This window comes from Homalodisca vitripennis, chromosome 2 (genome assembly GCF_021130785.1).
Source record: "Homalodisca vitripennis isolate AUS2020 chromosome 2, UT_GWSS_2.1, whole genome shotgun sequence".
NCBI classification, from domain to species: domain Eukaryota; kingdom Metazoa; phylum Arthropoda; class Insecta; order Hemiptera; family Cicadellidae; genus Homalodisca; species Homalodisca vitripennis.
Genome location: NC_060208.1, coordinates 30,790,026 through 30,802,183, shown reverse-complemented (window position 1 = coordinate 30,802,183; position 12,158 = coordinate 30,790,026). Strand labels below are relative to the sequence as shown.

Below are 12,158 nucleotides of genomic sequence, written 5' to 3'. Positions count from 1 at the left end.
ACTGTCTACCATGGACACACGAGTATTTGGGAAATGGAGTCTCTCTCAAGTGACTTTGCTATCTCACAGATTACTTTAGAAACTGGAATCTAAGACTAAACCCCACACAGAAAGCATAGCAGAATTTCAGACATTTGTCATGGTTGTATGTTACAAATATAACACATGTGGTATAATATATTATACTGATGGCCAATATCCGAAATCCTACTATACTTTAAAATCCATCATCAATAAAAACCTTGAAACAAAGGACCCACACAGAAGTTGCCTGTAAAAATCTCAATGGCAAAATTGCTAAACATAGGTTTCAAGTTTATTTGTTGACTTAGCTATTTATCATAATGTAAAAAAAATTAATTTCCTATAAAAAATCAGTCTTCTTCCATAATTACAGTCTCTAAGGGATGTTTTTCAATTTGAAAAATTCTTTGTAATCTTTAAGAAGCACAATTCAAATTCACAAAGGCAAAATATAAAGTGTTTTATGATCAGAATTAATTACTTATGTAAGACTCTAGGTAGAAGGCTATAAACCAACGCCCAAGTATTTACCTGCAGGAAAGCCCTGGCAGTGTCAGAGCCAGCCACACTCAGCGCAGAACACACAAGGAACCCGGAGTCTTCTCTCTGGACTCCCTGGATATGAAGAGTTCCTTGAGGACTGACATTTAACCTCCCATAACTGTTACCCGGGAACATCAGCACCTGCAAAGTAACCTAAGTTAGAATCAGGGCCACCGAGAAGAGGGGACCACTGGGTTAGAATGTCCCCAGAGCCCCAATTACCTAGAGCCCTACAGGAGCCTCAAAAAAACCTAATAAGATTTATGAGGCTCAATGAGTTTCCTCAACATAAAAATATTACTAATAGACTATTAGTACATTCTAGAAGTGGGAGAACTTTTATTTATTTGATTAAACATTGATAAAATGCTTTAGTACCTAGTTCTTTAGTGATAAGAACATAAGAACCAACAACCTCTTCATATAAACGCACGTTATACTGTCGCGTATGGGCAGACACCACCACCTGTGCGACAGTGGCAAACCCATAAGATTGTTTATTGTTTTAGAAACTTCTTTTAGTAAAACTAGGCTTGTGTTCGTATTTAACAAAGAGTGTAATATTGGCTAAAACTTGCTATAAAACACATTTGCATACTTGGGATTAACTACACGAGAGTAAAGAACCATCGAACATTTTTTAACTTTAACTTTTAACTTATTAGTTAATATTCCACCAGAGACACAAGCCGAGATGGAATCTATCGTACATTGGCTTCAATCATTTGAGTTCATCCTTCTCACCACAATCACATTTAAACTTCGATAGAGCACCAGAGGTCACAAGAACAAAGTTCTACATAGCCAAAAAATATCTGTAACGAACGCAGATACAATAGTGACGGATTTATTTTCTGACATTGAAAACATTAGACATAGTTGGTCTGTCCAGTTGGACAAAAAAAAGCTCATAGCAGCAAAATTTAGTATTCAACATCAATTCAAACAAGTCAGAGAGAGAAAAAGAACAAATTCTTCGACATTGACTCAGGAAAAGAAAAAATTCCAATTTAAATGAATCTCGATTCAAAGTAAAAGTGTTCTTACCTATGCTTGATTATCATTCGAAATTGAGATCTTAATAGGCTTGGTTAAATATAAAATCTGTTTTTATCCATAATTTCTCCTCTTACTAATGCCCATGCTTTGAGTGAGTCCAAATATTCAGTTTATAACAAACTGACGCAATCACATAAGTAAATGGTTTCATAAAAGATGATTTACTACAAAAGTTGAGAATCTATCCCAATTTTCTGAAAAGATCCTTCTTAAGTTTTGAAGGAGAGCTAGGAATCAATTCTGCTTCACTATGCTTTAAAAAATAATCCCACAGCTTGTGTTTGTCTCAAGCTCTTGGCTGCATTATCTCTTTCAATAGTATCAGGAGAGTGAGACTGTAGCAAAATAGTAGTAATAAAAAACAAAATTTGATGATTTTGAGTTTGCAGCACATTTACAGTCTCAATTTTTGATGACTTGATATGACTGTGACAATGAAGGCAAGAAAAGTAATAATATAAAAAGCATATAAAAGCATATATATGTATTGTGTCTAACACTTTAAATTATATAAGTTTATTGCATTTTAAATGGTAGTGGAAAATAAACCCATTTTTAGAAATTTAATTTAATTTTTACTTATTTAATATCACTAAGAAATGTATTTTCAAAGTAGTTGTATGGCTATTTTATCATTCATAATATTGATTAATGTATATTTCCAAAATTATGCCAAACAGCCTATTCAGAAATTGTTTAAATTTTAATGTTATTAATGAACCCTTCGGATTGGGGCCGCAAACAGCTTCTTTATTGTATTGTTACTAAATTTTAATGTAAAACACATTGCAATAATATATTATCTTATACTACAGAGTGTCCACAAATTACTATACTAAACTTCACCATTTGAAATGTCAGGTCAAAATATGTAAGAAATGTCATATAAAGAATACTTTCATCTTGTTTAGTTTACCATCTGTCTGTATATTTGTGTTTTTTTGGAAAAGATATATCTTTAAACTCAATAAAGTAATAAAGTTCAAACTTTGCAAAACTATTTATCTAATTAAGACCTATTTATAAAAATATTAAACAAAATATCATATCAGGTTTCAAAATAGTGACTATATACAGTTCTCAAACTGTAAACCTATAAACCAACAACAAGAATAATACGTTTAAAGAAAAAGACGTTTTTATAGCAACACTGTCTCAGGAGAGTTATTTTCATATTTTTATCCATCTCACCTGACTTCCTTCTTTGGTCCAGAACACACTTGGTCTGGGATTGCCCTCCACCTCACAGTCAAACTTGGCCACTCCATTGAGTCCCACTTTCTGGTCTTGAGGCCGTTTTGTGAAAGCAGGCGGAGCTGAAAGCAAAATTCTTTAAATATTGAGAAAACTCACATAGTAATGATATAGTCCAGTTGCCAGGAAGTTATGTAGCAAAGAAATTTCCTGGTTGGAGTTTATGGTTTACGCAACTAACCACAAGGTGTAGTAAAAATATGTTGAAGAAGGAACTACAACATCCATTCTCATATATTTAAACGGAAGATTCTTCGATCAGACCTAATCAAAATTTGATTAAATCCAACCAGCACATGATCAACTCTGATCTATCTGCCTGGTTGGTGATATCCAATCAATATTTATTGAGTGGTTTGACCACGTTTGTTCAAGATTGGATGAAAAGTACCTTCATAATAATAATAAGATGATTTGATCGAGGCTAATCAGTTGTGATAATGTAATTAAAAAGTTCATTAATAACCTATAACTTCATAAAACTGTTTATGTATATTTGAGAAAGTATTTTCAACTAAACAAGGGTTGATTTTATTCCAAATTTTTCAGGATCACTTACAAAACCTCAAAATGTTTTTGAATATATATTTTATTGTAGTCGATAGGAGGTCTGTGTTGTAGCCTGAATTTTCAAGGGGTTCATTGGTTTTCCTGGACTTCACGCATAGATAGTAAAACAACTCAGGCAATTAACATAGGTTAACTTTTTACAACACTTTATTTTCTGCTATTCTATTTTGGAGCCCTCATATGAAACCTTGTAATGGGAGAGAATTGTAGTTCAGTAACTACCCCTTGGCTACACACTAAACTAAACAAACTAATAAACACTGTGATAATTTTAATTTTTGTAAATATTACTTTTATTGACACTAATTAAAATGTTGAAATAAAAAATACACTTCCATGAAAAAAGTATTAAACAAAAATTCATTATCTGTGGCAGAAAAATAGGCAACATGGTCTGCAGCAAAGTTGAAAGATAAATTTTATCAATATTCTAAGCTTTGTTAATACCCCATTAGTTTCTATTGATTTCTTAAAATAATATGGTTACTTTAGAAGCCTAAGTAATTTGTGTGGGTTTTATTCCTCTGTTGATGCTGGTTGCATCTTACTAATATGCTTTTAATTGTAAAGAGTTTAACCCAGAACTAGATTTCCAACTGATAGTTTGTTTTTGGCACAAGAAAATTCAAAAGGACTTTCCTTATACACTTCAGTTAAAGAGATAAAATACCTAGGCGAGGTGTACAAGCAGTGTTGTAGCTACCTTGGGTGGCACCCGGTGCGGAAGTTGGTGGTGTCACCCCATCGAAAGTAAAAATCAATAAATTTTATATTATAAAGGTCTTGGATATAATACATTTTTTTCTTTTTATTACGTATCACTATAGAATAATACATGTTTAACAATTCACGCCAACCAAACACAACACACGTCACGAAATAAGAAATATTGCAACTGAAACGTCAAAGAATGCGAATATGGGACGGAGAATCCCCCACGACAGCGTCAGGCTCTTTTGCGGGAATCCCTGAATTATACATAGAGCTGAGCTAGTGCTAGTGGAGGAATCCCCGAAAAAGAAATTTTTGTGCTAACGTTTATTTATTTATTTTGTTTGTTTGTACATTGTTGAGAGACCGGGTGGGTGTCACCCCAAAAAAGGTGACACCCGGTGCGGCTTGCCCCCGCCGCCCCCCTTGCTACACCACTGTGTACAAGTTGGATTAACTAGCTTTGAACCAAAAAGTTGTGAGTATACAAGGATTATAACAGACTTAATTTATGCAGGAAAGGTCACATCAGAGATACAAAATGGTATTTTCAGTTGAATCTACTTATCTGAATGAGGTACAAAATACATCAACAACATCTTGTATTGTACACAAATGATAGTAACCAACTGATTCTTATATTGTATCAGTTTATTCATTGGAGCCTGTATCGTATATTACAAGGTTAAGGATATAGTAGGTACGCAATGTAAAGGTATAAGGTATAAGGAATAGTTCCAAGTTTCCCATAAGCGAAAATACGTCAATTAGTAACTTAGTTTCAAGTGGCATGGATGTGGACAATGGCGACGAGTGATAGCTAACTTGATATTTCTGAAAACATTTTCTATTTATAGAAATATTGTATTTAAAAGTTTTTAAATATGTGCTATACATAGTTATAATTATTTTATCAGAAGTAACTTTGGTGTTACTTTAAGTACAATGAATTTCAAAAACTCGTGTTCCATTAATTTGCACAGAAATGGCAAAAAGGAAGAATGATGTGACCTTACAAAAGTTGATGTTGCTATAACTTTTGTTTCCTTAGATTAAGAATTAAATTTTAAATAAAATGAATAGATATTTATCTGTCAAATATCTTTATAGCTTTATGGTTTTCATCAACAAACTTTAAATTTTTATTTATTTTATAGCCAAGTTATGAGTTCTTCATAAAACTCATACATTTTGTCTAAAGATGGCTTAAGATTTTTGGGACATCACCTGATAAAATGGCCGGGGTTAAGAGGGTTAAAAAATCTGATACATTTTTGAACTTTATTGTTTAAATATAAAAAAATATATACTTTACAATAAAGACTAAAAAGCATTTGGATGGGTATTAAATGAATGCATGAAGTTTAACATTGTTCTTATGTAGATAAGCTAAAGGTTGTTTCATACCAGCCGGTTCTTTATTATTCATTTTGTATTTTGAACTATACTTAAAAATTAGAAGAGAATGGTCCAAACCAAAGTTTTGAAATGGTCAATGAAGGTCTCACAAACTGTTGAGCCACATGGCATAGAAAACCTTATGGGCAAATTTTACAGCAAAAAGCTGAACCTAAAGATAATAAATGCCAACTATTGTGACAGTTTATATCAAGTTTATCTGAGAAAAGAGTAGACTTACAGTGCACGGTGAGGGAGGTCCTGACTGAGATACTACCGACGAGGTTGTCTGCGTCGCAGATGTAGATACCCTCATCGTCGAGTGTAACGTGCTCAATGCTGAGCGACTTATCGTCGAGTATCTGCGCTCGACCGACCGGCATGTCACCATCGTCTCGTCGCCAGAGGATCTTAGGGGGAGGATCCCCTCCGACACGACACTGTAGCTGAACACTCTGGTTGGGCAGCACGGTCATGTCCTGCGGCTCCGTCACCATGTAAGGCTTCACTGTAACAGGAGTAACACAGGTCACTGTAACAACAAAATTTGAAGAGAAGTCGAGAAGAAAGCTGTTGGCTGGTACCCACGATAATGACGCTAAGTTTACATGACGACATGAGATAAGCTGGTGTATTTTTAGTGCATTTTGAATCACTAAAGTACTAAGAGTTTTATTGTAACCCTTCAATTTTCATTATCAAATGGAAATTTTAGTGACAAAAATGTGTTTGTTTTCTACAGTATTAATTAATAATTAAAGAATTTACTTCATTGCGGTGAGGATTTGTCATGCTAATACTAGATTGCATTACATTCTAAGAACGGTACTTCTATGATCGTCAGCGTCTAGAATTGATTATCCTCAGACCACCAATTTTATGGCTTGCAAACCGTTCAGTGCAATTAACTTCACTGTGTTATTGACCTGGGTGTCGATGGCCATTGCCTCGATTGCAGACATGATGACAGTAAGGTGTATGGTATTAGCTGTTTTCAGTTGGTGGTTCTGACAAATTGAACCATTGAATCCAAAAATATTTTTCTTGTTAGGGTTCTGAAAGACATTAATATCCTACTTAAAATATTGTTTAATACTACTGATAATTGTCTGGTATAAAGTGGGAGGATGTACCTGTCCTCTTCATCTTCTCTTTGGAAGCTGTAACCTTTGTTGTACGTACCAAATGGGAATAACCGCTAGAGATCAAATCAAACTGACGACTGCAGCGTCAAATGCTTTAAGCAATAATAACTATGTGAATCTTACAGGAACAATAAGTGCTGTGATCGCTTCAGGCACGCAGACACTATAACGGCTGCCGCGTCAAATGCTCTAACCAAATAATAACTTGTGAACCTTAAAATATTAATAAATGCTGATGGTTGCTTCAGACACTGACACAGACGGCTGCACCTTCAAATGCTCTGAGCAAATAATAGTTATGTGAACCTCACAAGTGCTGATGAACGCTTCAAGCACTCAGACATTGGCAGCTGCAGCGTCAAATGCTGTAACCAAATAATAGCTATGTGAACCTCAAAATAGCAATATGTGCTGATGGTTGCTTCAGGCACTCAGACACTGACGGCTGCAGCGTCAAATGCTCTGAGCAAATATTAATTACCTATGTGAAACTCAAAATAGTTATAAGTGCTTATGATTACTCCATGCACTTAAAGCAAACATATTTTAAGTCAGGCTTGTGCTAGCCAGGAAATACCTCTTTAACAACAAAAGCCTACTTACCGTGAACAGTTAGTTTGGCAGGAACACTCTCCCGAGAGCCGACCAAGTTCTGGACGACGCACGTGTATTTTCCTTCATCGCTCTGCCTGACCTCAGAAATCATCAGGTTACCTCCATCAACGATTCTCACCCTACAACCAATCATCATCAATTATAACTGAGTGAAATTTTGAAAAAGTTGATTGAGTTACCTACACAATGGAATTGTGATACATGTAATACTCACTATACATTGGAATTTTGACTACTTTAAGCATAAGAAAATGCATCTTTTGTAGAGCCTTATTAAGCAAGTCACAAAAAGTGAATATTAAGTTTAAATTTAAAATACATTTATAGGCTACCCTCATTTCGTTCTTTAATTCTCTTGTTTAGTTCTATATTAATCTGGTATTTCGAGCAAAAACCTGGAAATTTCAGCTTGTGGGACATAGTGTTGTTTATGCGGAAAGTTCCCTATCAACAGTGAAGTATTCATGGTGGTTTTAGAAATCCCAATATGTGCTATCAGGATAAGCCATGCTATTCTAGAAAGGATACCGTAAGGTTAGGCCGGAACCCTAAAATGAACATATATGTTTCTTTACATCCTTGCCATTGCAAGAATAATACGTTTCTGCATATTTTCCACCTCTAGCTCCTCGTCAGTTCCAAAGACTTCTCAGTAGACCACTTAATAAGGTGAAAAACTTCCGCTACAGTCTTTGAAGTTATGGAGGATTCTCTAAGTGCTTGGACACTTGGATGGATTGAAAACAATTGAAATCTCTACTTTATTCTAGCCCGATACTCTAGGGCATTTATACTATAAGAACCAAAACGGAGACATTATCCCTAAATCATTTTCCTCGACGGATTTTGTACGATTTCTAAAAGAAACATGGTCGTAAACTAATAGGCTACCACCTAATTAACTATAAAAATCCAGAGCTCTGAAAGCCAATAATTCGTAAAAAATTAGGTTCAAATCAATTAAAATATTGTAAAAAGGAAAGTTCTAACAATATATCAAAACAATCTTATGCCACATACAAAATAATAGCCTAAAATAATACTTTTATCCATCAATATACACTTTAATAATATGAATTCCTTTTATTTTTCAATATTTTATTTAAAACAAATCCAATTTAAGTTTTTTTATTTACATTACAAGCAATACAGTACTAATTTATAACGTATTTTTAATAGTATATAAATAAGTGTATTTCGCTAAGTTTATAAGAATGTTTAATACTGTCCTAATTTTTGCTTTAATGTCCTCTTTTTTAACTACAAAACCCTTCCTTTTAGGAATTTGCGTCTGGTCACCCTGCTAGCGCTCCTTTCGGCGTGGCACGCAACTAGCGCCCGTAACCGAAGAAGAAGACACGAGTCGAGGCACTGCGCCTGCGCCAGTCAGCACAAGTCATGTGAGTTAACCAGGCCTGAGGTAATTTGTATTCATTTACAATAACACATTTTACATGTTCGGAGCAAACAATATTGTTGGGTGGAATTTGCTAACACGGTTTCAAATTGACTGGAAATAGTAGCATTGTAATTAATGTTGCCTTTATGCTATAAACCACTGTTCCAGACTCAATTAACAATACCACTGTATAACCTTGTGACAACTACGTATTTAATGTGATCACAATGTACTGCTGTATCACATAAATTTAACGACATTGTGATCAGTTGACGAATTCGCTGAAGTTAATTCTAAATAGAGACTATTGAGCTGTGACGTATAAATTGTTGTGTGTTACCGGCAAATGTCAGTGTTCAACTTTCATCATTTGTATCCAAGTGTAGAACTGTCAGTCAAAATGTTTTCACTGTTTGTTATTCACTAAATGTGTTCATTCGGTGAGGCCCAAAACTATACTGCTGCAAGTAATTTATTCTAACTGCACCAACGTTGGATTTATTTCCCATTGCCTTTGATTTATCACCGTATTGTGCCTGAATAAAACAATCCGACATTTCATTTCAGTTTGCAATTTATTCATTCAATAAATCAACTTGTCAGGCTCACTCTTTGGACTTACTGAAGCGTATTGATTTCCATTCTGTTTTGTTTTTGTTTGCCGTTGTTTTTGCCTACAACGCGATAAACGTGCAAGTTTCAGTTTAATTTTGAGCTTAAACACTTTTAGATTTTCCAAATGTTAGAGTTCTTTAAATTAGTTGTATAAGTTGTATTACAATATTAAAAATAAATCTTCTTATAAATAAAAAATAGTCGCTAAATATGCTGCTAAGCGCTAATCTCGAGAACTACTGGAAAAATTGAGATATGAAGATAAACATTCAAAACGCTTCCCGGGATACTTTAGAATTCGGAAAAAATATCCAAATTTAACTGACACTTTACAGGTTTTGGCATTTTCAGCTAAAGTTCGTCAAAATGTGCAGTGCTTGATTAATAGTATATTGAAAACACACATTGATGCTGAATGTTTATGATGAATAATTGAACAAACCGGAGCAAAATGTTTACAATCAAAGACTACAAAATTATTATTAGTTTTTGATAGTATCAATATAATATTAATACAATCGAAAGTAGCTCCCCATGTAAGGTAATGGAAACTAAGGTCTCCACTTTCGATGAGAGTGTCCACGAGAGTCCGTTGAAATCAAATCATTGCAAATCCGTGACTTTTCACCCCTTTATTTTATTGATTTTTACTAAAAGTTACAAATTCCTTTCTCAATTTTCACACCCGGTAACATAACAGTGCTTCACAAAAGGAAATTCATTTCAATGGCGAGCGGTGAACGCCTTAGAAGTGGCAAAATAATCTTGTCTGCCCGACATCCCTTAAATCCGTTCCTGGCAGATCAGAGCCCAAGTGATTAATTACCATCGCCCCAGCTGCCGCTCCAACTCTGTCAGGACATTTTACAGTTTACAAGGTGAAACAAAACATCCTTGAACCTTCCGGTGATAAATTACTGGTACGGTCCTCTCAAAAGGGTGAAAATTTGACTAATAATCGGTCCCTTGAGGACTCAAACAGTAAAAAACATAATTTTAGAAGATGACAGTATCTTTTGAATATATTAAATAATATTGAACCAGTCTAGAAGGGCTCGAATATAATTGGATTGTGCTGATCTAGAGCAAAGCTGTACTTCGTCTGAGCCTATGCATTGTCCTATTGGTATCTTGTTTTGGTAAGTAGAACACTCCTAAAGTAAAAGTGACGCATTGATTTTACGCTTGTAGTAAAAGACTCAAATTTGTGTGGTCCATACACACGCACATATGTGCATACACTCGCATCACAGACAATTGATAATAGGTGTTTGTCCGTGCACGCACGCCCACTCGCGCGTCGTCAAAGGCATTTTATCTATATTTAACTTAACGCTTAATACAAGGTTTACGAATAAGAATGTAGACATAAAAGTATGTTTGCATAATTACTGTACACATACTTATTATGCTTATCCTATTAAGTTTGTTTTTAATACCAACGTTTTTAATACAAGTTCTTACAGTTAATGTTGCACACTAAATGTCAACCCTCTAGGTTCCATATCCCTCGTGGGCACAGGTAGACAGAGATCGGATTTTCTCATCAACAAATTGGGAGAGATGTTTACGAATAAGCGCTAAGTTAAAAAAAAAAAAAAAAAAAAAAAAAAAAAACAGTTAGTAACAACACTTGTAGTTGGATATTATGCGACGCAGGTATTGTGATAACAGAGCAATCCATCACAAAATAAATGAATTACTTGGAACATGTTAGGTTATTTTAGGTTTACTATTGCTTTTCCATTTTACTGTCAATAAAAGGTCTTTCTTCACTCTAAAAGAGTGGAATGGTTTGAAACTATTGACTTATTTGAATTCATGCTACGAGTTTCATTTTTTACACACCTTCAAAGGGTTTTTGTTAAAACTATTTTATAAACTCATAAAGGAACAAGGATTTTAGGAAAATTAGTAAAACAAAGATTATGGAATAGGAAGTGATATTTTTATACTGAACAATAATGACGGAAAAGGTAATCTGTATAATACTTAATTTGTTGGTGAAATATATTGATATTATACAATGTAATTCTAATTATTATAATGTGAATTGAGTTACAAATTATCAATAATTTATTTAACAACCAAACAAATTAGAAGTTAAACTTGGATGGCTTGTCAGTCATCTGTAAATATGCAATTCTGTGCTTTATAGCAGTGTATAAGAGAAACAATAGTGTCTTTATCAGCGGTTTAACGTTTAACTTTAATTTTCCACTTGTTATTTTGTCCTGTATTAAATGGCCTAGTATAATCCCTGTTCCACTGGAAGATCTAACAGATAACCCATTGTGCTGAAACAATGAATACAACAGTACAAGAAGTGTAGGTCTAACTTAATAGCTGTCACCTTTTTACTGTCAAGTTGTGTACCTTATCACACAACATTGTTTTGTGCTTGTTGTGTAGATTTATGTTACGACCTAGATTCCTCTTCAGCGCTCCCTAGTATGCCAGGTCAACTCTTATGTTTAATGAAAAGGAACTTGTGGGGAGGTTGCACAAACACAAACTTTTCCAGATGGTTTTCACTTAATAAAAAGCAGTCAGAATAATTGCAAAATTGCAATGGAGAGAGTCGTGTAGGCCATTATTAAAAAATGTGAAAAATGTGCAGCTGTTGACACTTCCCTGCCTCTATATTTTTGAAGTGTATCTCTTTTTTAAGTACAAATGCGAACATTTAAGAGGTAGTAAAGTACACTCTTATGAAACCAGAGGCAGGGACAACTACCGCACTGTAAGACACAAGGCGTTAGTTCATATTCAGGCGCTCAATTTGTCAACAGATTTCCAAATCCATTATAAGCACAAATATGCCC

General features: G+C 34.3%; 1 protein-coding gene across 1 annotated transcript in view; it reads right to left on the bottom strand.

The window, feature by feature from the left end:
* Nucleotides 1-12,158, bottom strand: part of LOC124353761 (roundabout homolog 2-like) — a 583,238-nt gene that overhangs the window by 38,714 nt on the left and 532,366 nt on the right. Inside the window, exons 5-8 of the mRNA XM_046803756.1 lie at nt 7,308-7,438; nt 5,801-6,067; nt 2,818-2,942; nt 556-708 (exon numbers count right to left, since the gene is read on the bottom strand). Of these exons, the coding sequence (XP_046659712.1) occupies nt 556-708; nt 2,818-2,942; nt 5,801-6,067; nt 7,308-7,438 (676 nt within the window). The remainder of the gene's footprint in view (nt 1-555; nt 709-2,817; nt 2,943-5,800; nt 6,068-7,307; nt 7,439-12,158) is intronic.